General features: G+C 39.0%; 1 protein-coding gene across 1 annotated transcript; it reads right to left on the bottom strand.

Annotated features, from left to right (window-relative positions):
* Positions 1-163: 163 nt before the first annotated feature.
* Positions 164-21,876, bottom strand: LOC129042992 (uncharacterized). The gene is made up of 4 exons (XM_063669066.1): positions 21,738-21,876; positions 19,234-19,355; positions 17,780-17,909; positions 164-1,627 (listed from the first exon to the last, which is right to left on the bottom strand). Exons 2-4 carry the CDS (start codon positions 19,334-19,336, stop codon positions 1,504-1,506), a joined length of 357 nt encoding a protein of 118 aa, XP_063525136.1. The 5' UTR covers positions 19,337-19,355; positions 21,738-21,876; the 3' UTR covers positions 164-1,503.
* Between the last annotated feature and the right edge of the window lie 5,217 nt (positions 21,877-27,093).

Genomic DNA, 27,093 nt, shown 5'->3' with positions numbered 1-27,093 from the left:
CCTGGGGGTGAGGAGGCTACCTCCTTTCTCTCTGGTGTCTTTCCCTACTCCAAAAATCCTAGCATCTTTGAAGCCCATCATTAGACTTTATTAGCCAAAAGAACTTGACATAGAGGAAAGTGTTGACTTTAGTTACATATTTTATTATTTTATTTTTGTTTTTAGAGCAGTAGAGGAAACTCATGGTCAAGGTCATAGACCCTGGAATCAGATTGCCTAGGTTGGATTCAGTCTCTGCCATTTACTAGTTATGACAGTAAAAAAGGTTAATTAATACTTTGGGACCCAGGTTATTCATCTTTAGAATGAGGATAGGGTAGAGGTGAAAATTAAATGAGGTAATACACATGAAGTACATTGAATGGTGTTTGGTATATTTTAAGTGCCATATAAGTGTCTGTAATTATTTTGTTGTTATTAACTGACCGACAACTTGAATGTCTGGCTTACTTCTTCCTCTTCTCTCTTCCTCTTCTTCCTCTTACTTCTTCCTCTTCTCTCTGTCCGATATCATTCTTGGCAAATTCAGCATGCATGAAGGTGGAATCTCTATGACTCTGGCCCTTTAGCTCTTTGGCCTAGTAGCTCTGACCATTTCTTCCTCCACCCACCTCTGCCACCTACTCACATAGTCATGCCCTAGGATTTGTCATCTCCAGCAATTGCATCATCTTCAAAATCTTGGTTTCAGTACATTCCACTTGCATACAATACTCTTCTGTCCTGGTAGCTTATTCACTCTGGCATCTTCCCTCTGGAGACTGACATCATTATCTCAAATCCACTCACTCTTCTACAGCTTTGTCTGTATGTATGTTTCCCTTCTCATCTTCACTTCTCTCACCTTCCAGCTTATAGTTTATGGCCCATCATTAAGATCAATGCCTTGAAAAACCACTTATCTTTCTTTCCTTTCTCTCCTCTTGCCATTCTTGACTAGATAAATACTGGATAAATCCAAACAATCGCTTAGTCTGAGCTTGCTCCAGAGAAGTTGAAATATCACAATACTACTCGCAGGACTCACTTTGCATGTGCACTTGGTTACCAGATAATCTAACTCAGATATCAGTTAATCTAACATTTCTATAGCAGATTTACTTTTCCATTTTCTGAGATAATCATTGCATATCTTCTCTCTCCTTAAGTCTCCAGGACCTCTCCCCATGAGCTGATGTTTTATTTTCATACTTTACTGAAAAATTAGATGAAATAGACATTATCTTCAATTCCCTCCACTGATTCTATGCCCCTAGCTCCATCTGTACATTCCTTCCCATGATAATTGAAGATCTGTCTCTACTCCTCTCTAAGACAAGCCAGTTCTTGCTCTTTGGATCTCATTCTTCTAACACTTTAAAATACCTCATTCTTACAACTATCCCCCTTTTCCCCAGTACTGTCAACATTTTTCTCTTTATGGGATCAATTTCATCAGCACTCAAACATGTTTTAGTATCCTTGCTCTTACCAGAGAAATAAGGACCTTGACTTGAGCCCAGGTCACCATGCTGGACATCTTCTCTTGGCTCCTCTGGATCCACTCTGACCTTTCTCCACCTTGGACACTGCATCAATAGTTTCCATGCACTCAGGTTTAAGGTTGAATTTGCTAAATAAGCACCTCCTACAGGAGATTGGAGGAAGAGAGGAGAATAGCATCAGAGTATTCACTCCCCTAGAAACTGCACTCAAAGCACAGAGTTACAGTGCCATCTCTTAAGGTTGCCCATGCCCTGCACATATCTTCATACACAGTACTTTAATGAATAAACCTTCCCAGAATTATCTTAATTTGACTGTGCCTTCTAATTTTTACTAGAATCCTGCCTGGTAAGGTCATCTTCTAGCTATAGCTCAATTTCTCTGCTATAACAATCTCTTGGTTTTTCTCATATTTTTCTGGCTGCTCCTTCTCAATGCCCATACTGGCTTTTCCCAAATTGAATAGATGTCTATATGTCAAAGTATCCCAAGGCTTTGTCCTAATCCCTTTCTTTTCTCTGTCCCCTTTTACCTTATGATCTCATGTAGTTCACAACTTGAGATACCTTCTATATGTACTAGTGACTTTCAGATTTACATCTCCAGCAAAAACTCATATTCTAAGTTAAATACATTCACGTAACTACCCAGTAGATATCTTCACTTGGAATCTAAAGGGCATATCACATTTCACATGGCCACAATGATGTCAATGATCCCAACCCCTGAAGTCTTTCAAAGGAATCTCCCTCTCCACAGACTTCTCTGCCTAATTTGAGTATCACAATACACCCTGCTTCCCAGGCAAAAAACCTAAAAACCTTGATTTGTCTCATTTCTTATAACCCACATTCAATCCATCAATAAATCTTATCAATTACATCTCCAATAGATCCCAAATCCAACCACTTTTCACCATCTCACTGCTGTGACAGTCCAAGACACTGTCTCTCCTTGCCTGAGCTTCTGAAATAGCTTCATATTTGGATTGCCTGAACTCACTTTTAATAGTCCAGTCTTTACCTTGCAGTCAGAGTAATTTTTCTAAAGTGTAAGCTATCCCCCTCCTTTAAATCTGCCAGAGCTTTCACTGCTCCCATAATAAAATCCAGACTTATGATTATGATCTGTATGACCTGATATGACTTGACCTCGACGGCTGACTTTGATGTCCTCACTCTCTCTTCTGTCCCTGCTCATTCACCATTGTCCATAAACACTGAACTTTCTTTTGTCCCTTGAACATTTCAAACTCATTCCTATCCCTGGGCTTTGCTCATGATATTGTCTGCTTGGAATAGCTCCCCTCATTTCTGCCTGGCTCACTTCTTCTCTGAACTAAAATAATATCCTCTTCCTGGTTATTCTCAGAAATATCACCCTATATTATCCTCTCAATCGCATTTATCATTGCTTAAAATTATTTAATTTATTTATCTCTGTATATGTTCATTATCTATCTCTCCTCATAGCTGAGAAGATAGTTGCTCCACAATATCCCACCTTTAGAGTTGTGCATGGCACATGATATGTGCTTAATAAATATTTGTGGAATAAATAGATGAATGAAAAACACAAAAATGAATTAAAATTGTGAAAGTACTGTGAATTAAGCAAAAGGTGTCATGGAAATTATAACACTGGGGACTTGCATAAGACTGGGTAGTCACTGAAGGACTTTCTGAAGAAGTGACATTTAAGCTGAGACCTGAAAGGTGAGTTAGAGTAAGTGCAATGTGGGGGAAGAACTGTCCAGGCCAGGAAAGCAGCATGTGCAGGTGATCTGAGGCCATGAAGAACTTGGCGCATTAGAGAAATGAAGGAGGCCGGTATGGATTGAGTGGAGAGCATGGCATGAGATGAGTTTGAAGGCCAGTAGAAGTCACTTATAGAAATGTGGTAAATGCTGATGTATAGTCATGCGCAAAGGAGGCAATGCCTGGAGAAGGTAAGCTGCTGGAGCTGGAGGAATGGAATTCAAGAAAGTCTTTACAGAAGCAGCAATATTGAGGCTGAGAAGCCACCAGAAGGATGGGAATGGAGGAGTGAGAGGAGTACATCAGGGAGGCACACGCAAGGGCAGATAAGTATACAACAAGCTGCATATTCTGGGAACCACAGGTATGGTGTGTCCAGAAAGGCACAGCTAAGAGGAACACTCAGGTGACTGTCTTGCTTGTCTTTATATCTCTAGCCCACTAGGCAGTTAATCAATATTGGTTCATTGAATGAGGAAAAAAGGAAATACAGGAGATGAAACTGGAGAACTAGGTAGGAGCCAAGCCACAAGCATCCTTGTGTCCTTACTAAGGGTATTAAATTTTATTCAATAACAATAAAACATAATAAAAAGTCTTATGATAGAACTGACATGATGAGATGGAAAACCTAGTCAATCTCGTATTTTCTCAGAGTTTTAAAGAGTAGGCCACTTATTGATTAATTTAGTAAGAAATTTATCATTCATCTACTTGATTCAATGCTGCACACACTCACAATTTGCTCAATATAATTTTATTGTGAATCCTGAGCCTTGTGGTAATTTTCCAGAATACATTAGGTTCTTTATTCTAGGATTGGGATGTGGAGTTCAATTCTAAGAAAAGTTTTCTATTGAGACAATTGCAAATTTAAAATGATTAGCTTTAAATAGAGCACTGTTTCTTATGGATTATTTTGGTTCTTAAATGTCTGTCAAAGTAATAATAGGAGATTTGAGCTATTTTAAATATTTCAAAAGTCCAACACATTTATCAATGATTAGGTTGCACATACTAATTAAATTTCAAGGTTCTTTAGTATTAGCTAAAATTACACTGATTTCAATGTGCGGTCACATTGATGAGCATGAATGACAGTCTTAAGTGATGATAGCCTCTTTGCTGAGCAGTGTCCCTGTGTAAAGATCCATAACTCTCCAATCATCTTTGGAGGACCTGAGATCAATTTGCATGAAATAGTATTCATTAGACATTTCTGGGAAAGAACTCATCCTAAGGAAAAGTTCAGTCAAGTAGCTCAAGTTCAGGCCAATGGCAATGAAGGACTGTTGAAGGGAAGGTAGGATTTATAACACAAAACTATCTGGGTGGTCTTAGAACTTAGTCACTGAGAGCCAGGGCTTTGGAATGTTACATATCTTCACTTGAATCCTAGCTTACCAATTATTTCTGGGTAACTTTGGACATTGGCCCAATCCTGTAGAGCCTTGGTTTTCTCATTTGTGAGGTGGGAATCATCAGGGTACTACGTAAGTTTGTATTAGGGAGGGGGGCTATGCATGAAAACTATTGCTGTAAGTTCTCCATAAAGAAAAAAGTGGCTATGTTCTGTCCTACTCTGTCCAGGCCTTCTCAGGCCTTCAACCACTGCCTATGCCCACAGCCCAGTCATCATCATCCACTTAGTTGCAATGTGACTCCACATGTGTCCTGGCCAATTCAGTAACCTCTACACAATGCAGCAAGATGGCACTGGCACTGGCAGTATGGGACCTAGATCCTGGGTGTTGGAGCCAGGCAACATGGCTTGCTAAAGGCAATGTACAGTAGGCAGAATTTGAAGACAACTGCTAATAACCTATGCCCTTTTATTATCCCCTCCTGTTGAGTGTGAAATGACCTGTTAATATGATGATATGTGGCAAAAGGGATTTTATAGAGGTAATTGGGGGCCCTAATCAGTTGAGTTCATCAAAAGGGAGATTATGCAGGTGGGCCTGACCCAATTACATGAGCTCTTTAAATCTGGATCTACAGATTAGAGACAAATGAAGTCAGAGACTCAAAACATAAGAGATATTCAACATGACAGAGAATCTCCACTGCTGGCTAAGACAGAGGGAGCCATGTGGCAACAAATAGAGTGTATTTTAGTGGCCAAGAATGGCAGCTTCAGATGGCAGCCAGCAAAGAAATGGGAGCCTCTGTCCTACAGCAACAAGGAACTGAATTCTGCCAACAAACTAAATGAGCTGGGGAAAGGATCCCTCGTTCCAGATGAGATGAGCTTGAGTTTGGTAAACATTATGATTTCGAGCTTGTGAGTCCCTAAACACAGAGCCTAGCTAGGCCATGCTCAGACTTCTGACTCATGTAAACTGTAAACTAACAAATAGGTATAATTTTAAACGCTGACTTTGTGTAAGTCTGTCTTACAGTAATAAAAAACAAGTACAGAATAATTGCCTACATGGAGTTTCTGGGTAGTTAGGAACATGAGAGACTCTCACTGGGGCTTTCTGGCACCTGGAAGGCCTTCCCTATGGACTGGCAGAATACTTCCTATTCAAGCAAGTCTCTCCAAAGCAATGGCGATCATGAAAAACTGAACTCATTGACAATCCCCCAATCTGCTTAGTTGTGTTAGACTTTGTTAAATATGCATTTATTATGCATATCAAATATATATCAGTCATGCAGCAGACAGATATAAAACTTACACTGGGTAACAGAGGAGAGTTTTATAAATGGACTCTATACAAAGGTTTGGAGACATAAACACGGGAGTGTGCAGTACCCCAAAGGTTAGCAATAGCAGTGAACTGTCAGTACCCCTAGGGAACAATCTCCTGTTTTCTAGATCTCTTTCCCAGCTGACTTACTTTGATGGTACATGATTCCCAACAGCTTTCTGAGTAAGGCTGTCTGACATACAACAGTTTTGGGAAACTTGAGTGTCTAAAAATGTCTTTGTTATCTCCTCACACATTGGACTAAGCGTATAGGATTCTAGGTTGGAAACCATTTTTGCTCAGGTGTTTGAAAATATTATTCCATTGTCTTCTAGTTTTTGATGTTGCTATTAAGCCCAATGTCATTGTAACTTTTCATGCTTTAAAGGCAATTGTTTATTCTATTGCATCATTTAGTATCTTTTTATTCTTGGAGTTTTAAATTTTGTCATGATGCCCCATGATGTGGGTCTTTCTTCTTTCATGACATAGGAAACTTATTAAATCCCTTTAGTCTAGAAACCCATATATCTTGGTTCTGTGCATATTTTTTAAAAATTCCTATATAACTTCCTCCCATCTAATCTCTCTGTCATTTTTTTTCCTGGAACTAATATTTGTTAGATATTAGACCCCCAGAGGATTGTCTAATTTTCTTTCTCCAGTATTTTCTATCTCATCAACTTTTATTTTTTCAAATTTCTGAAGAGTTCTTCAACTTAGTATTCCAATTATCCTCCCTTTTTCTTGACACTTTAATATTTGCTTTCACAACAATTCCAAGGATATTTTTATTTTGTAAATGCTTACTTTGTTCTCTGTTTTATATATTCAAGATTTTCCTCAATTATTTTATGATTTTTGACACTCCACTAATAACTAGAATGGAGCACTGGAAAGTTAATTAGAGGTGCTGTGTATGTGATTGGGGCTGTCAACTGGTTGACCTCACCATAGAGTGATGAGAAGAGGATCTGCCATTTTATTGTGATAGTATCTGCATGTTTGTTTTCCTCCTGAGACGGATAGTCTCCATGGAGAAGAATTCTCCAGTGTCACAGTTGGAGAATAGAGACCTGAATGACAATGTTAGGGAAAAATCATAAATAGAACTTTTCAAAATGTATATTTTGACTTAATTTTTACGTTTTTGATATATCTTCTTGTATCCACCCTCAGATAGTCCTAGTGTCTCCATGTTCTGGTCTTCTCTAATAGAGTCCCTGTAGATAGTAAGTGTTGGGGAAGTAGTTATTTGGCTATTAGGACTAGACAGTGAATCTGTGGTTCTAACTCCTCCTTAGACATAATGTCAATCAACCCTCTCATTTTTTTCCCCTTTCAAATACACTGGATGCCAATGAGCCATTATCTTTTCTAGGTCTTCTGATGTTAACTAGATTTTGACATCCCTAATATGGACTTAGTTTTCAGCTTGCTCTGCTCTAGTCACTTGGCTACCTCTATTCTTTTGTTTCCCATAGTTAACAATTTACTTGACATCTCACGACGGATGTCATTACCTTTCCAGTCCTCTTTGTTCTTGTAAGTTTATATCATTTCTTCATTCCTTTACAATCATTTTATTGGTTTGCATAAAAGAACGGAGTAAAAGCATAGATTCAAGCCGCCATGTCTAACTGGGCATTTTCTGTGCTACTATTCTTATGAGAATTATCTCACTCGATCCTCACTGCAGCTCTAGGAGCTAGATGCTGTTATTGTCACCTTCTTAAAGGTAAAGAAACACAGATATTAGGCCTATTGCCAGCATCACTCAGCAGCTAGGCGAAGGGGCTGGGATTCAACCTGGGCTCTTTTGACTTATTCAGGACCTGCATTTTTTTACCTTTTGGCAATATATCCTTTTAAACATCTACTGTTTGAATTTGTAGGAGTCTTATATTATTTTCCTGGAGTTACATTTCTGTTCCATATTTCTGCCACATTCTTTAAGGGAACCTTATTTACATTTCAGTGATTTGCTATCTTTTCCTTGGCTACAGATCATACTGCTTATTAATTTGACACATGTTCAAACTATCTGAGATGAATATTTATATTTATTTTATGTATATTTACTCCTGGGAGGTACCCTTTCCTAGAGTCTATGCCTGGCATCTATATCTTCAACTAAGAAATTGTATTTAAGGACATGTGCATGGAGAGTGTCACTGGATTTGGAGTCAGTAGGCTCTCACTTTAGTCCTGCATCTACCAGCTGCTTGCTGCATGGTATTAGAAATTCATACAAACTCTAGTTTTAGCTTTCTTGTCTGAACAGTGGATTAATTATTCCCATCCTTCTTGCCATTACAGGAGAGCCAAAAACAAATTTTAAAAACCAAGAGAATATTCTGTAATTCTAAGACAGTCTTCATTAAGCTGTCATTCATTTACAATCATCCAAATTTTGACCACATCCACATATCACTTTCACTGTTATTTAGTATTTAGTAAATATACTTTTATTAAGTCAATTTACTTCTTTTTTGCTTAAATGCATTTATTTATAAAGGGAAATTAATGGAAAGAAAAAAAAACACAGGAACAAACTATAGAAACGATCATGGCCCAAGAGAGAAAGTGTTGCTCATGGATGTGTTCAGGAAGAGCAGACAGGAATGGATCTTGGGCTTGGGGACCAGTTTTTCATTGTGTTGGCTCAAGAAATTGGCACAAAATGAGTGGAATGAATAAGGGAGAGGAAGATGCAAGGCAGCAGGTTGACCCACTGAAAGAAGTGAACTCCAATGTGAGAAGGAAGGTTGGAGTAGAATGGGATGGAGGCTTTGATTGAGTGGTAGGATGGAGCACTGAAGCTAGAAAGAGGCCGTGACTGAAAAACTAGAGCCAGGGGTTTCAAGAAACATTTAGTTTAAGGACATCACATAAGGGTCAAAGCTGAAAAATTGGGAGAGCTCGAAGAGGTATAAAGCTGCTTTGGGGAGGAGGGGATGCTCAGAAAGTTAGGGATGATTAATAGGATTTAGGAAATGGAAACTGCCATGTAGATGGAGTCATGGTGTTACTGCAGCAGAGTAAGCCAGCAATTCGGAAGTGACAGATCTTTCAGGAAACATGGTAATGGAATATGTGTCTTCCTCATTTTAAGTTGTATAGCATTTCTTCCTGGGATTACACTCTGAGAGCAGGAATGCCCATCGGCAAGGGATAAGAAAAGTCAAGATATCAGTCTTGGGTGAAATAGTCAATATATCCCACCTAAAATTATTTCACATATTATATAATACTACATGTATATATACCATATTTGGGGAAACTCTGCTTTAAAGCATTCCACAAATATATGGAATTACTTACAATTAGCTCTTGGAACAAACTTTATTATCCTTACAATTCTCCTGCATTCTTCCTAGTAACTATATCCTGGTGTCTAGGAACTAAAAATGATTCCATGGGCACAGTTGGCTATGTGTTTATATGGTGTCTGGGGAGCCGTTGGAGGTTTGGGTGTGGTAAAATTATAAACTTTTTGAAGTTCAAACTTAGAACAACTTTTAACATCTAGCAAATATAAACCATCTCCCGTTTTAATTTTTGTTTGGGCCTTTCTCAAAAAACTAGAAGTTCTTGCTCTAACAATCTTGGCTTAGATAAGAGACGGTCTGAAGTAAATGTGGTAGAAACAGTTACATCATAAACTATTCCAAGACCTGTCCTAAAATGGGAAATCTAGGAGATGGCTCAGTGCTCCATCTTGCTGGATTCCCACACTGGAAAGCCAAGGACAAAGGAGGATTAAGTATTCTAAGCATTATCTTGGGATTGAAGTTTCATGCTTGGGAGGCCCGCGGCTGAAGTTCTGCCTAAGAACAGACAGATAGCAGCAGCTCAAAGCCTGATCTATACAACTTTAGCTAGAGCAGGGTCATTTAAAAGGATAGCGGTCATTGCTAATTTTGAGCATTTGCATAAACAGGAGGAAACAATAAGGAAATTGTTTAAGAAGGAAAAAAATAACATTCTATAGCCCTCCCCTCCATTTCTCCCTCCCTTCCTTCCTTTCCTGCAAATGACTGCTTGTTTAATACCAAACTAACCATTGTGCTTTTGAGAATCCATGATTACTGCTTGGGCTGGAAGGTAGTAAGATTTTGAGGCTAGAGAGGAGGTCAGAAGTCATCTAATTTAGTCCTCTCACTTTGAAATAAGAAACTTACAGCCCAGTGAAGTGAAATGATGATCCCAAGGTCACCCAATTGGTTAGTAGCAGAATCAGGCCTAGGTCAGTATTCCCTGCCTCCATCTGTTGTAAATCCTCTTGGACAGGCTTTGTGGCAAGCTACCAGCAAAGCTTATTGGAAAGCATTTAAGAACGTTAGAGCATCTGCAGATGTGATTTTAAAGGTTATTTATTTGTTTTACTGCAGATCATTACTTCCCCTCCATCCCTCTTCTTGTTTCAGGGCCAGATTCTGCCCTTTGATGTTTTTTGTGGCATTCTCATTGTCTTTGGCCCGAATCTGAAGCAGGGCTTGACCCAAAGCTACTGGTGCCTTTGTTTGCTCCCAGAGGACTTCCCCTCCTCCCAGGAGACACAGAAAAATCAGTTGTCTTAGAAATACTTTCTACACAAGATGCATCCTGCTGTGTCTGTGTCATTGAATCTTTGAGCTGGAAGAGACCTCTGAGGTCATCGGTCCAACCCCTGACCCAGTTCAGGCATGTCTTCCAAAAATTCCCTGGCATATGGTCACATAGTCTTGTGGCTGGAAGGTACCTCGGAGACCAAAGAATATCTTGATTTCTTTTTGTAGGGAAAGAAGCTTAGATTCAAAGGTGAAATGATTCATCTCCATGCAGGTGGCAGAGCTAAAATTGTAATTCATGTTCCTGACCCTGAGTCTGTAGCACTGTCCACTGTTCCATCCAACTTCTGATTATTCTTCTAACAATTGTCCAGTGAATTATCCCTGTATTTATTTGTTAATCATGATTAATTTACTAAGCCCTTATTTTATCCTGTACTAATAGTTAAGGAAAATAGGCATTTAACTAGATAAAAAGACCACACAAGAATGGTCTTCATTCCCTAAAACAATCGGGGTTTTTTTTTAGGTTCTTTTGGGTTTTTTGTTTGTTTGTTTGTTTGTTTTTTGAGATGGAGTCTCGCTCTGTCGCCCAGGCTGGAGTGCAGTGGCACAATCTTGGCTCACTGCAACCTCCACCTCCCGGATTCAAGCAATTCTTCTGCCTCAGACTCCCGAGTAGCTGAGACTACAGGCACACACCACCACGCCTGGCTAATTTTTCGTTTTTTAGTAAGACGAGGTTTCACCATCTTGGCCAGGCTGGTCTCAAACTCCTGACCTCATGGTCCACCTGCCTCAGCCTCCCAAAGTGCTGGGATTACAGGTGTGAGCCACCATGCCTGGCCCTTTTGGGTTTTTTTAATGCTGCTGTAACAAGTTATGAAAAATTTGGTTTAAGCCAAGACATATTTATTGTCTTAGTTCTGGAGGTCAGATGCCTGATGTTGCTGGGCTAAACTCAGGCTGTTGGCAGACTTGTTTTCCTTTTGGAGGCTCTAGGGAGAATCTGTTTCCTTGCCTTTTTCAGCTTCCAGAGACTGCAACATTCCTGTTCATGGTGTGGCACCTGCCTCCATCTTCAAAGTACATTACTTTAACTCTGCTTCCATCCATTTCTGACTCTCTCTCGCCTATTTCTTTGCTTTATAAGGCCCTTGTGATTACATTTGGCCCCTCTTAATAATCCAGAAAAATATCCCTATTTCATGATCCCTAATATAATCATATCTGTAAAATCCGTTTTGCCATGTAAGCTGACACATTCACAGGCTCTTGGAATTTGGACCTGGATGACTTTGGAGGAGCATTATTCTGCCTACCACAGCGACTGTTGACAAAGCAGTCCAGCGCTGTCACTGACATATTAAGATATAAAGTCGTTGCAGAAAACAGATGCTTGAACCACGTTGTGAGGGATGTGAAGCGTTCACTAGCCAGGGCAGATAAAATAGAGAATGATGAGTAGAAAGAAGAGCATATTCAGAGCTGCCCAGATATGAGAGTGAGCACATGGCACTTTTGGGGAATGCTGAGTACTCAGGATGACTAGGAAAGACTATTATCCTATTAAAAATGCATTCTTAAAGTCTCAACAAGTTTCACACATAATGCAGTTAGGATAAGAGATGCAAAGAGATATCCACCTAACTCAAGGTAATATTGTAAATGGCACATTCATAAGGATTGAAAGAGGAAGAGTATAATGAGAGAGGGAGGTTTGTATCTTAAGTCTGCTGTTGAGGGACAAGAATAATCAGAAAGGGTCAAGTGGTGTGAACTGCCCAAAATAGAAAGTCTGGAGAGGCCTCAAGGGTAAGAAATATTTATTTTTAAAAAAGAAGAGTGCGACAGCACACATAATCTTTTGCGGGGAGGTGGGGGCTTAGCTATGTGATATCACATATGGGAAACATTCATTGTTGTCAATCAAATGCTAGAAGCTGCTGAATTTAGGTCCAATGGTAACTCTCAAACTTCATCTCTGCACAGTAGCTTATTTGAAAATTTACTTGGGGTTGTCTTTGGCTATACTTCATCATCATGATCTGTTCCAAGTTTACAGAAAAGAGAATAAACAAATTTAAAATATGTATTTTTTCAATTTGGAGGTTTTCCCTCATACTTTTTTTTGCACCTTCTTCAACTTTCTTTCTAGCAAGTACATATCCAAATGAATGAATGGTAATAAATATAAAAATACAGATTTTATGCTAGGTCTTGAGATGTGAAGAACTGCAATATGTATAAGAGAGTCCTATTTCTGACTATACTATGAATAGATGGGCCCATAGTTCATTGGGTCCCACAAAGAACATCATAATTCCCACATGCTCTATTACCATAATTTGGATGGCAATTACATTTTTATCAGCAAGCAGTTATTGATAAGAATTATGTCTCAGGTTGTCCTATAAGCTCAAGGGATAGAGGAACATATGAAATATTGCATTCTCAATGGATAGTTTTATATCTTAGACCTAGGACCTAGAGATGACCTAGGCAATATTAATTTTTTTGGCAACCTTCAGTTCACTCCCAAGTAATTTACTTGCATCCTTTAGCTCCTTGAATCCTCTTTACCCAAATTTTGTACAAGAGGAACCAGGAAGAGTAGCAAGCTCATGGCAGCAGCTCCATCAATGGGTTTGGAACAAATAATGAGGACATTAAGTAAAAATCTGGAGGTAAATTGCCTGTGCTCACAGAGCTATTAATTGGCAGTGCTGAACTTGAACCCATATCTATCCATTTTCAAAGCCCTTTCTATTTGCACACCAAAAAGCTGCTGATGACTGATAAAAATAATGACTAATATTTATTAAACTTTTGCTATATGTCAGACACTATTCTAACTGTTTCATATGCATTAACTCAATGCTTCATTTGAATAAAAAAACTTCACTGAAAGAAAATCTTTTGTGATAAATGTTGTTGGTATCCCCACTTTTCATGTCAAGTAACAAAGACTGAAAAGTTATGGAATTTTCTTAGCATTATCAACTGTGAAAACTATATAGAGAAAATTGAACACAGGCAGGCTTTTTCAAGGACCCATCTTATTATTTAGAGTGAAGCTGGTTTACAGAACAAAGACTATAGAAGATTTAGGAGAGTGAGGGCACAGTCAGCTAGAGGTATGGAGAATGATGACTGTAGAAAATTTCAGATAAAGGTATATTAATAGACACAACCTACCTAAATTCTCTCTTCTGGTAGTTTAAAGTTATGGTCAATAGAGTCTTAGATAACTTGTGGTATATCTCAGGCCCACTGTAGAGTCTGAGGGTACATCAATTAGACTCATACTTACAGTGGTTCTCCTTGTATCTGTGTTATATTTTAGGCTTCTCTATATGGTTTAATTTGAATAATGGTTTTATAGTACTAAAAGTCAGAAAATTCACTCTCCTACTTATAATATCTGGGTGTAGTCATCAAAGCTTCTTCTAACATGTCTGCTGGTGGGGAATTAATTACACGGTGATATGGCTTATTTTAGTTTCTGATATATCTATACATTAGATAGATCTTTGCTTTATAATCCAAACTTGATCTGCCTGTAAACACGTATTTCAAAATCAAATAACATCTTTTGATGGCCTAGAATTTGGTCTGTCTTGGTAAATTTGCCATGCACATTGAAAAGAATGTGTGTTCTGCTGTTGCTGGGTGGATTGCTCTGTAAGGGTCAATTGGGTCAACTTGGCTGATGGTGTTGCTTAGCTTTTCTGTATGTCTATTGACTTTCTTAATGTTTGTTCTATCAATTACTGAGAGACAAGTGTTGAAGACTTCAACTTTAGTTGTAGATTTGTCTATTTCTCCTTTCAGTTCTATTAGTTTTTATTTCATATATTTGAAAGCTCTAGTGTTAGGTGATTAAACATTTAGGATTGTTATGTCTTCTTGGGGAATAAACCCCTTTATGTAATGCTCCTCTTTATCCCTGGCAATATTCCCTATTTTGAAGCCTACTTAGTCTGATGCCGTATTGTTACTTAAATTTTTAAAATTAGTGTGTGAATGTTATATCTTTTCCCATGCTTCTACTTTAAACCTTAGTATGTCTTTCTATCTGAAGACATGGAAAACATAATATTGCATCTTGCTTTTTTATCCAGTCTGATAATCTCCATTTTTTAATACACCTATGTGTGTTTTGATTATGGTTACTCTAATTATTTGATATACTTTGATTAATATCTGCTGTTTTGCTAGCTATTTTCTATTTGCTCCATCTTTATTATTTTCTTACTTTCCACTTTCTTTCGAATTGAGTATTAATAATCTCATGGTATCTCCACTTTGGCTTACGTATTTATATCTCTTTTTAAAAATGCTTTCAGTGGTAGCCGTAGGGTTTATAGTATGCATCTTTGGCTAATCAGCATCTATATCTTCAAATATGAACAGGGCATGATGGCTCACATCTATAATCCCAGCTCTTTGGGAGGCTGAAACAGGAGGATTTTTTGAAGACAGCAATTTCAGACCAGCCTGCGCAACACAATGAGAACTCATCTGTAAAAGTAACTAACTAAATAAAAATTAGCCAGGTGTCGTGGCACATGCCTCCAGTCCCAGCTACTTGGGAGGCTGAGGTGGGAGGATTACTTGAGCCTAGGAGTTCAAGGCTGCAGTGAGCTATGATCATGCCACTGCACTCTCCAAGTGAGCAACAGAATGAGATTCTGTTTCAAATAAAAAGAAAAAGAAATAAAATGATACCACTTCAGGTGTAGTTTAAGTACCTTAAACGAGTGTGACTCCTGGTTCCTTCCTCCCAACATTTGTGCTACTGTCAGTCATTTTACTTTTATACATGCTCTACAAAGAATATACATATTGCTATTATTTTACTGTAGATTTTTGAATAATCTTTTTGAATAATTAAAAATAATTTTTAAAGGTTTTATATGTACTTTTTTATATGCCATTTTTAGGAGTTTTCATTTCTTTTCATAGACCCAAATTTCTGTCTGGTTAATTCCTTCTGCCCAGAGAACTTCCTTTGTACTGCAGGCTTGCTGGCAATAAATTCTCTCAGTTCTTGTTTGACTAAAAAAGTTTTATGATTCCTTCATTAAAAAATTTTTCTTTTCACCATGGATAGAATTTTACTTTACAGTATTTTTTTCTTCCTCTCAAGACTTTAAAGATGTTACTCCATTACCTTCTGGCTTGTATAGCTTCTGACAAAAGTCTTTGTTTTTATTGATGTAATATGTCTTTTTTTTTAGTTTTGCTGCCTTAAAGATTTTATTTCTACCTTTGTTCTACAGCAGTTCAAATATAATGTATATATGGTGTATGTGTGTGTGTGTGTGTGTGTGTGTGTGTGTGTGTGTTTATCCTGTTTCATATTCTCTGGGCTTTCTGGATATGTGATTTAATGTCTTTCATTAATTTTAGAAAATTTGCAGCCATTATCTCTTCAAAGATTTCTTTTGTCCTATTCTGTCTCTTCTCTGGAATTCCAAAGACATGTACTGAATGTTAAATAGTTTGATATTTTGAATAGCTCTTGGATGACCTATTATTTTTTCCACTACTCTTGCTCTGTTTGTATGTTGTATTTCAGATTGTATAATTTCTAATTACCTACCTTCAAGTTCTCTAATTTTTTTTTCAGTTGCATCAAATCTACTGATGAGCCCATCAAAGGCATGCTTCATCTCCGTTACAGTTTTATTCATTTCTAACATTTGCAATTAATTCTTTCTTAAAATTTTGATCTCTTTGCTAAATTCATTCACCTGATCATGCAACTTACGTATCTTTTTCACCAGAGTCTTTAACATCTTAATCAGTTGTTTTAAATTCCTGACATTTTCAACATCTATTTCATTTTTGAGTCTGGTTCCATTGATTGCGCTGTCCCTTGACAATATGTTTTATTTCTTTGTGTCTTATTTTTTGTATACCTCATAATATTTTTATATGACAAGATTGATATATGTAATTTTTATGACTCAATGGGGTATACTGTGAATTTTGCCAAGATTTTGGGGGAAGATAGTCTTTGGTTTGAGTCATTTAAGTCAGCAATTAGGCCCAGTTTGAGATTTGTTATTGATATGCTTATGGTATTTGGCCATTCTTGCATTGCTATAAAGAAACACCTGAGGTTGGGGAATTTATTTTATAAAAAGAAGTTTAATTGGCTCACTGTTCTGCAGGTTTTATAGGAAGCAAGTTGCTGGTGTCTGTTTCTGGTGAGGTCACAGGAAGCATACAATTATGGTAGATGATGACAGGGAGACAATATGTCACATAGTGAGAGTGAGAGCAAGAGAAAGAGTGGAGGGCGATACCACACTCTTTTAAACAACCAGATCTCATGTGAACTCACTCATTATAAAGGGAATGGCACTAAGCCATTCACGAGGCATCTGCTCCCATGATTCAGAAACCTCCCACCAGATTCCACCTCCAAAACTGAGGATTATATTTCAACATTAGATTTGGAGGGGACAAACATCCAAACCATATCATTCTCCCTGTGGCCCCCAAATCTCATGTACTTCTCACATTGCAAAATACAATCATCTTTTCCCAAGGTCCCCCAAAGTCTTAGCTCTTTCCAACATCAAGTCCTAAGTCTCATCTGAGACTTATATCCTTCCACCTATGAGCCTGTAAAATCAAAATAAATTATTTACTTCCAAGATACAATGGAGATACAGGCACTGATTAAACATTTCCATTTTAAAAGGGAGTCAAATTGGCCAAAATAAAGGGGCTACAGGCTCCACACAAGTCTTAAATCCAGCAGGGCTGTCATGAAATCTTAAAGTTTCAAGATAATCGCCTTTGATTCTTTGCCCTGAATGAGGGGTGGGCTCCTAAGGCCTTGGGCAGCCCCACTCCTGTGGCTTCCCTGGGCGAAGCCCGTGTTGCTGCTTTCATGGGTTGTAGTTGAATGCCTGTGGCTTTTCCAGGCTCAGGATGTAAGCTGCTAGTGGATCTACCATGTTAGGGGCTGTAAGGTAGAGGCCCCATTCCCACAGCTTCGCTAAGCAGTTGTCTCCGTGAGGACTTGTGTGGAGGCTCCAATCCCACATCTTCCCTTGGCACTACCCTAGCAGAGGCTCTCTGTGGGGGCTCTGCTCCTGTACAGGCTTCTGCCTGGCCACCCATGCTTTCTCATGTATCCTCTGAAATCTAGGTAGAAGTTGCCAAGCCTCTTTTACTTTTGTGTGCTAAATACCTGCAGGCTTAATACAACATGGAAGCCACCAAGGCTTACAGAATGTGCTTTCCAGAGCTGTGACCTGAACTGTACCTGAGGCCTTTTGAGTGAGGCTGGAACTGGAGTGGCCTGGATACAGACAGCAGTGTCCTAACGCTGTGCAGGTCAGTGGGGACCTGGGTCTGGCCGATGAAATCATTCTTTCCTCCTTTGGTCTCTGAGCCTGTGATGAGAAGGGTTGCCTTGAAGATCTCCAAAATGCCTTTCAGGCCTTTCCTTATTGTCTTGGCTATTAGCATTTGGCTCCCTTTTAATCATGCTGATCTCTCCAGCAAGTGGGCGCTCTGCCGCCTGCTTAGATTCTTCCCCTGAAAATGAGCTTTCCTTTTCTACCACATTGCAAAGCTACATATTTTCCAAAGTTTTATACTTTGCTTTCTTTTTAAATATAAATCCCAGCTTTAAGTCATTTTTTTTTTTGCTCCTGCATCTGAGTATAAGCTGTTAGAAGTAGTCGGGTCACATCTTAAATGTTTTGCTGCTTAGAAATTCCTTCTCCCACATATCCTAAGTCATCACTCTTAAGTTCAGGCTTCCAAATATCTCTACAGCATAAACACAATGCAGCCAAGTTCTTTGCTAAGGCATAACAAGGGTGACCTTTCCCCCAGTTCTCAATAAGTTCCTCATTTCCATCTGAGACCTCATCAGCCTGGACCTCACTGTCCATATCACTTTCAGCATTTTGGTCTCAATCATTTAACCAGCCTCTAAGAAGTTTCAAACATTTCCTCATCTTCCTGCTTTCTTCTGCACTCTTCAAACTCTTTTTATCTCGGGCCTATTACCCAGTTCCAAAGTTGGTCCCACATTTTCAGGTATCTTTATAGCAATGCCTCACTTGTCAGTACCAATTTTCTGTATTAGTCCATTCTTACATTGCTGTAAAGAATACCTGAGGCTGGGTTATTTTTATTTTTATTTTTTTTTTGGTGGCAGACGCCTGTAATCTCAGCTACTCAGGAGGCTGAGGCAGGAGAAATGCTTGAAGCCAGGAGGCAGAGGTTGCAGTCAGTCGAGATCGTACCACTGTACTCCAGCCTGAGCAATAAAGTGAGACTCTGTCTCAAAAAAAAAGAAAAAAAAGTTTAATTGACTCATGATTCTTCAGGCTTTACAGAAAGCATTATGCTGACATCTGCTTCTGGTGAAGCCTCAGGGAACTTACAGTCATGGCAGAAGGTGACAGGGAGCCAGCATGTCACGTGACAAGAACAGGACCAAGAGAGAGAGGGAGGAGGTGCCACACCCTTTTAAACAACCAGATCTTGTGTGAACTCACTCATCACCAAGGGGACAGTGCTAAGCCATTTATGAGGGATCCGTCCCCATGATTCAAACATCTCCTACATGCCTCACCTCCAACACTGGGGATTACATTTCCAAAAGACACTTAGAGGGGAGAAATATCCAAACTATATAACTTACCTTTCCTGCCCAATAAGATTTAAGTTCTAGAGGTACCTGTGTTTAGACTGGAGACTCACGTGCAAGATGATGTTCCTCAGGATCTGCTGCACTATCAGGTTTAGGTGTTTTCTTTTCTCTGATGCTATAAGATGATTTTTTCACATGCTCTTGTCCTCTCATAGCGGGAATCTGCTGCTGACTGAGGAGAGGAGCAGAGTGTTTTCTGTTGTTTGGATTGAGGCTCAGTTTCACATAGGCATTGTGTTCCTGAATACCCTGATAGTGGTGCCTTCTCCATGATACTGCCCTTTCCTAAACTGCAAGAGACCTGTTTATCTGAGCTCAGCATGTATTGTTGCTTTTCTTTCAGAGATAGGGAGTCTATTTTTATTTCTTCTCCCCAGATGCAGTGGATCTTCACCACTGTCCCAAGGCCAACATTGTTTATTGCCTTTTTCTTACAAGCTTAAGCTATGTGCTCTATAGAAGAGGTAGGGTGAAGAATCTATGGCTTTATTCCAATCCTACACAGGCTGCTATTTTTCTCTTTGAAATATGAGCCGTGAGTAAATTTTTCTTGGATTCTCACCCTGCATCCAATCATTCTTGTGAACACCTGATGAAATCTGTAGTCTATTGAGACGAGCCAGTGAAGAGTGCGAACTCCCATTTCTCCGGGGCTTCCGGGGATTCCATAATCTTACGTTAACCCATACTCAGCCTTTACCAATTTTTAAAACATCAGTTGAATTATCATCAACAGCTTGTATGGTTACTGGTGGCGTCTATCCTAAGAAAACATGTGTTCATGTCCTGGCTCTTCCTGAAGGCATTTTTCTTACTTTTTATTTAGGACCAGTTTGTTGTCTTGTGACCTCAGTTCTCTGATTAGTTTAAAAAAATGAAAAAATAAAAAATAAATAAAAATAAAAATAAAAAGCTGTGAATTTGCAGATTCTTTAGCATTATTTTCTAGTACCTCCAGGAGTGCTACTCTTTCCTGCTTTCTACATCCTAAGTAGAAGCCAAAAGTCTTTCACAGTTTTTTTTTCACATTTATTGAGGTATAATTGATAAACAAATATTGTATATATTTAAGGTACATAGCTTGATGTCTTGATACACATATACATTTTGAAATAATCACTATAATCAAGGTAATTAATATATCCACCATCTCATCAACATAACTATTTACCATTTTCTGTTCTCTTTTTTTTCTGGTGGTAAAAACAGTTATCTATCCTCTTAGCAATTTGCACAGTATTCTTTGTTATGGAGTCACAGACACTAAATAGAAGATTTCCATTGAGCTTTCTTTCTATCATTCAAGGAATTTAATTTAATAAACACTTCTGGCCATGTAAGACCCCCAGATCTTGCCTTCAGGCAGCTCATAGTCTGCTAGGAGGAACAAATACAGCAACAGATAATTTTTGAATAGCAAGTAAGTGCTAAAATAAAGGTAATCTATGCTAACAAATAAAGGGGATAAATGGATCACTCCTTGGGTAAAAAACACTTAGATTTTCTAGGGGAGATGACACTTGCATTAGTTCTCAAAACAAAAATATTTTACCAGCATAGAAAGCAGGGTAGAACTTTCTAAAAAGAAGAAACATCATATTTTGAGTTGTGGATTTAGCATAATTTGTCTGAACAAATTTATATGGGTAGAATAACATTATGCTCCACTCACAGACCCTGTTGTTAACAATTTGGTGTAAGGACATTCAAACTTTCCCCTCGGCATATATATTTATTTATTTGTGTAAAATGAAATAATATAGTGTATTCTGAAAGATCTGATAACTGCTTAATAATACAATGATGCTGAATAATTCACGTTTTCTCTTGTTTAACATTTCACTTATTTTTATTTATTTTGCTTTTGTAAATGATTGTTATAAATGTCTTTTAGGTGCAGTATATATTTTTTTCATTCCTTTTGGATCATTTTACTGGATATATTTATATAAGGGAGTTTCTGAATTAAAGACTACTGACATTTCCAAGACTTTGGTACATGCTACCAAATTGCTTTTCAAAGTGGCACCCCCAATATTTGCCTTCTCAGTAGTTTATGAAAGTGCGCATCTCATCACATACTCACAGGAATACTGTATTTGCATTCAAAAAACTTGGCTAATTTGGTAGCTAAAAATGGCATTTTATTAACATTTAGCAGTTTGTATTATTTGAATATAAGTAGAGCTCATAACTTGAAATATTTCTATTTATCATTTTGCTTCCTCTTCTGTAAATCCTCCTTTTATGCCCTTTGCCCATTTATATATTGGAAAATCTGGTTTTTGGTTTCTCTTTGAGAGTTGTAGGTTATTGTATTATATTTATTGGCTCTAAATATTATGAAACCTTCCTTTTAAAACCTAGAGCAGGAGCGCCTAAATCTGAGTGCTCAAAAATGCCTTTGGAGCTCTAAAAATTTATACATTCTTAGGCCCGACCTGATTCAGCAGTTCTAGTGCAAAGCTCAGGAATCTTCATAAAAATTTAAGAGAATTCTGATATGTTAGCTCAGTTGAGGAACCCCTGCTCTTGTCTCCCATAGTCCACTTACCCTGTTTTGTTGTCATATTTAGCCTCGTAGGGTGTGCGCTTCACCTGAGAGTAAGCTGGTGAAGGCTGTGTTGCAGAGGATGAGCCTGGAGAACACTGGCTTTTCAGTTGGCTGGTGTTTAAATTCCAACTTTGGTGCTTGCTAGGAGGTGGGACTAGGGCATCTTGGCTGTTTCATTTTCCTCATCTTTAAATGGGGAGAATAATATTTTCTATAATTACCACTTTACTACTAAATCAAGGCTACCAGTTACTAAATTTTTGTAATGGTTCTAGGATAAGATAGGGTCTGAAAGAGAAGGAAAGAGCAGAGCCATTAGATGAAAGAATGGAAAGGTTATGCTCTCCTCTCCTCACTCTTATTGAATGCTGACTGTGGTAATTATCATGAGTAGCACTAACACTATATTATCTCATTTATTCTTTATATCAGTCCTCAGACAGGTTCTATGCCCATTTCCAATGAAGAAACTGACATAACAGGGAGAATGAAGTTATCATTTACCAATACAAGGAAGACTCTAGAAAAATCAGGTTTGGGGATGAAGATCAGAAGCTCCATTTTGTGCATGTTAAGTTTGAGATATATGTTCATCATCAAATGGAGATATTAAAGAAGACAGTTGCATTATGACTGTAGAGTTTAAGGGAGAGGTCTGGGCTAAAAGTATAAATTTGGAAGTCATCAGCACATTGGTGTTAGTAAATACAATGGGAAGAATGAACTCTTGGCACAAGCACCAGGTGAGTACAGGTGGAAAAGAGGAGTGGGGCCAAGACCTGAGCTGTGGTCTTGGTGTTGACAGATCAGGAAGACTGGGAGCAACAGGCAAAGAAGATTGATAAGAATTGGTGAGTGAGGAAGGAGGGAATTTAGGAGAGGGTGGCATCTTGGAAGCCAAGTGAAGAAAGAATACCTACTTGATAAGTATTTTGAAATGAATTAATGATGTATCTAGGCAAAATCCAAATTCAGATCTCTTTGACCCAGGAGACTATAAATTCTTTTTTTCTATTATTATTTTTTTTGAGATGGAATTTCACTCTTGTTGCCCAAGCTGGAGTGCAATGGTGCAATCTCAGCTCACTGCAACCTCTGCCTCCCTGGTTCAAGTGATTCCCCTTCCTCAGCCTCCCAAGTAGCTGGGATTATAGGCGCTATAGGCACGTGCCACCACGCCCAGCTAATTTTTTGTATTTTTAGTAGAAACAGGGTTTCATCATGTTAGCCAGGCTAATCTCGAACTCCTGACCTCAGGTGATCTACCTGCCTCGGCCTCCCAAAGTGCTGGGATTACAGGTGTGAGCCACCATGCCCAGGCTATAGCTACTACTTATTGTCCCAGGGGCTGACAAACTCTTTTTTAGAAGATACAGATAATTAATATTGTAGACTTTGTGAGCCAACAGGCAAAACTGAGGCTATCACTCAGTTCTTGTATAAGCATTTAAAATGTATTCACTAGACTAGCCTAAAAAAATAAAATAAAATAAAATAAAATAAAATAAAATGTAGCCACTTCAAAATTTAAAAATTATTCTTAGCTCAAGAGCCATAAAACAAAACAAAAAACCAGGCTGCTGGTCCATGGCCGCAGTTTGCCTCCCTCTTCCCTACATATTATTCACTTTGATTCTGGAAATATTTATTACTAAAATGATAATACTCAAGCATCATCATCTTAATCAGCTATCTCAGTCTCACATAAAATTCCACAATAACCCAAATGGACTCATTTCACCAGTAGCATAATTTAACGTTTTTTCTTATATAAAGGTGGCCTGTGTCTAATCCAGCAATTTTATTTCTCCCAAGACACTATTTCTTGTTCCATTTTGCTTAGCTACATAGTTGGCAAAGAAATGGAGCGTGGAAGCAAGCACAGAATTTGCATGAATGTATTTGTCATAGGCTGTGGCCCCTAAAGTGAGTTTCTAACCTGACAGTGTGACAGAGAGAAAGGGTATTTCCCTCTCCTCTTGTTTTCTTTCTGAATGTCATCCTCAGAAACCTCAACTAAGTCACATTTATTCTCCCCAGGGTCATACCAAAGGGTGTCATTATGATTCATTCCTCCAGCATATGAACTCTGCCCACAGAAGCAGTTTTTAGAAAGATAAAGTTCAAACTTAGTACTATTGAATTCTATTTTTCTTAACTTGATTTCTATCAAAAACCAGTTCAATGACCTAAAGTCATTTACTCTCCTCTTCTGCAGTGCCTTCTGTCTATGCTTTCCACATCTCTCCCCAATCCCCTAAATCCGAAAACTGAAGAATATACTCACACATAGAGCTTCCAAGATCCCTGGGCCATTTTTGTTTCCTCAATGCTACTCTCCCCTAAACTGTTCCACAAGGACAAATAGACTCATTAGGAAAACAGTAACTTCACACATTTCCCATTCACCTCTCAGGACACGTGTATTTGCAGATATTTCCAATCAATCATGAAGTGATTGCTGCTAGAAATTCTCCCAAAGGTCAACCTGCCTTCCTGAAATTGCTTCTATTTAGAAAAACAGTTTAATTATCATAACCAATGACCTTTGCTGAGTGGTCTCTCTAGACGGAAAGTGATCAAAGGGTGTTAAACTTTTGGGCTCAGGTAATAGGACATCCTCCCTACCCATCTAATTCAGTCTTGGCTCCTTATGTAGCTGTATTGAATCTGTTCTTGCCCTACAATTGGGAATGAGGTGCTCTTTCTCCCTTCCCTCTTGTGCTGTTGGCTGGGGCTGCCAAATACTGCACAAGCTTCTTCTTCTTTCTTTCAGAAAAACCCATCTTTTCTTTCTTTCTGTATCGAGAGTGTTTCTTTTGCCCAGACTCCCTATGGCCAACTCAAATGAAGTTTGCTATTTATCCTGACGCCTAGCTGGCTTCAGTAAAATGCTTTGTAAACCATGAGATTTGTAACTTTGTAATTTTTCTTCCTCAGGACCCAGGACAATGCCTGCCACAAGTTAGATAATCAGCGAATGTGTCTTACATTACGCTAAGGAGATGGCTTATTATTGGTATCTGATTGGCAGATTTGAAAGGGGAAAGTAAAAAGTGAGAAGGCCAATTTATTACCCAGGAAAATCTTGGATAATAGACTATGATCCCCTGTGGGCAGAAAATAAATGTTTGTTGATCCAATAATGATGAGCATGGAGCTGGTGCAGTGGTTGTGGGAGTAAAGCAGAAAGAGCCGTCTCTGAGAAATGGAGTGGAGAAAGAAATGTCAAGCAGGGAGCTGACCTGAATGGAGGAAGAAGTCAAAGCAAATTATAGGCTACTAATCTGAAGACTGGCAACCAGAGAGTTTGTTAAAGAGAGAATCATCTGAGAGTCAAGAGATAAGGGTTCCGTGCTTGCTTCCTTCTCTTCTGTAATACCAGGCAAGCTACTTAATCCTCTTAGCCTGAGCTTCCCCATATTTAAAATAGATGGAACAATACACTGCACAGTTATTGCAAGATTTATTATTATTATTTTCTATTAATAACTCCTTTCAGTGCCCAACTCAAGAGCTGACACATATGAAAATTCCTGGCAAATAGGCAAACTGTGCTGGGTAAGATCCTTTTGCTGGTAAGACAAAGGAGCCATCTCCAGGACGGTGAAATCACAAGGCATTTGTAATACTTGCCCTGGTGGGACCCAAGGGCTAAAAGCATGTACAACAGAGCATTGTCTTTTCAAATCTGCTTGTAATCCTTGCAGAGACTCATATGTCACTTTAAAGGGTTAACAGGAAACTAGATGTCATCTTGTTAGCCTTCCTGATCTCTTCCAGCTGAAAGTCTTCTAATTCTACTCTGAGCACCCACCCCACCCCCATCTGTACTTTGCTGGTAGTACATTTCCCTGTCCACCTCAGACCTTGGATATTTAATGCACTTGGCTTATCTATCTCTCTAGAAGGTAGGCAAGTTGGAAGCAAGACTCATGGCTAGGTTACCAATAACTCCCACAGAGTTCTGCCAACATGTCTTATGCCGGCAGAAGTTCGTGACATGCTTGTTGAGTAGCTGGGTGGATGGATGGACAGATGGAGGGATAGACGTGCCACTAGACTTGTTCAGTACTAGTCTAGAATCTCAAGGTGTTGGCAGAGAGCCTGCCCCATAGTGGACAATCAACATGCACCGGCTCACTGAATGGGCAAAAAGATGTCCCTTCCATTTGGTTCTCACTGATCTCTGGGTCCTAGCACAGACCTGGAAATTAGAAAACTCTTGTACAAGAGTTGTTGACTGACTTACTGTATTTCTGAACCACAAGAAACCAACCAGCACAGAAAGAGATGCCAGCAAGATGGTTTCACTTAATGCATTCCTCTCCAAAAGACATTCCCACTATGGTTAGTATATACCCTATGGTTTTCCCTGAACCTCCAGTCTCCCGTCTGCAGCAGAAGTAGGCAAACCACAGCCCATGGGCCAAATCTAGTCCACTGCCCCCTGCTTTTGTAAACAAAATTTAACCCGGAACAAGTCTGAAGTGTGATTCTTCAGTTTTATGAGGAGGCCCTATTTCTAATTTTGCTTCACTCAAAGCTGTCATCCAAACATTTCAATCTGACCTTGTTCCACCAACACCCCATTGGCCCTCCAGTGCTCCCACTCTCTCCACATCTCCATGTGGTGGTTTCAAATCTCTGCCCACACTTCCCTAGCTTCCTACCCCTTCAATAAGAGTCAGACTTTGCTTCATCTCACTCCCCAAATCCCTGTTGCCTCTGTGACCTTGCCAAATGTCCTCTTTCAGAAATGTACCTCATCCTGCCTCCTTTCACCTGGCTCAAATGTGTCTCCTCCAGGAAACCTTTTTGATGCTGGTATCCCTCTTCTGTGTCCCAATCACCTGCCATGCATTTACCATTGCTACCTGTCTAGTTTTCAGGCAGAGCATGGTGGCAGAAGCTAGCCTTCTTTCGGGGCACTCACATTGGCCATCCCCCCTGCCAAGAACACCTGCCCTTCCGGCTTCTCTTCCCTAGCCCACTCTTATTCCTGAAAGTCTCATTTGAAATGTTATTGCCTCAGAAAAGCCATTCCTGAAGCCCCTGCCTATACTCCAAGGTCAAGGCTTATGTCTTCACAGCCCTTTTTCAAGGAATTTATTCCAATAAAATTAGATGGCTTATGGTGTTATTATTTATTAATGTCTTCCTACCCATTAAACAGCTTCATCAAGGCAAGCCAGCCATCTGTTCTATAGACAGTGTTTCCTCAGACTTGGTCCATACCAGTAGATAGTTTTCTAGTGAATGAATAGAGTTAACGGCACTCTAAATTAGATTAATCAAGTTGGAGCCGGGTGCGGTAGCTCGCGCCCGTAATCCCAGCACTTTGGGAGGCCAAGGC

The sequence above is a fragment of the Pongo pygmaeus genome, chromosome 7 (genome assembly GCF_028885625.2).
Source record: "Pongo pygmaeus isolate AG05252 chromosome 7, NHGRI_mPonPyg2-v2.0_pri, whole genome shotgun sequence".
Classification (NCBI taxonomy): Eukaryota; Metazoa; Chordata; class Mammalia; order Primates; family Hominidae; genus Pongo; species Pongo pygmaeus.
The sequence above is the reverse complement of the archived record's forward strand: the minus strand, read 5'-3'. Positions and strand labels throughout refer to the sequence as shown.

Excerpts from the sequence above, each read along its gene's own strand:
- LOC129042992 (XM_063669066.1), bottom strand. The coding sequence starts at position 19,336 with ATGAGAGGACAAGAGCATGTGAAAAAATCATCTTATAGCATCAGAGAA. Across the intron at positions 17,910-19,233 it reads TGAGGAACATCATCTTGCAC|GCTCAGAGACCAAAGGAGGA; the intron begins GTGAGTCTCCAG and ends TTCTCATCACAG. Across the intron at positions 1,628-17,779 it reads CCTCACTCAAAAGGCCTCAG|GAGGTGCTTATTTAGCAAAT; the intron begins GTACAGTTCAGG and ends AATCTCCTGTAG.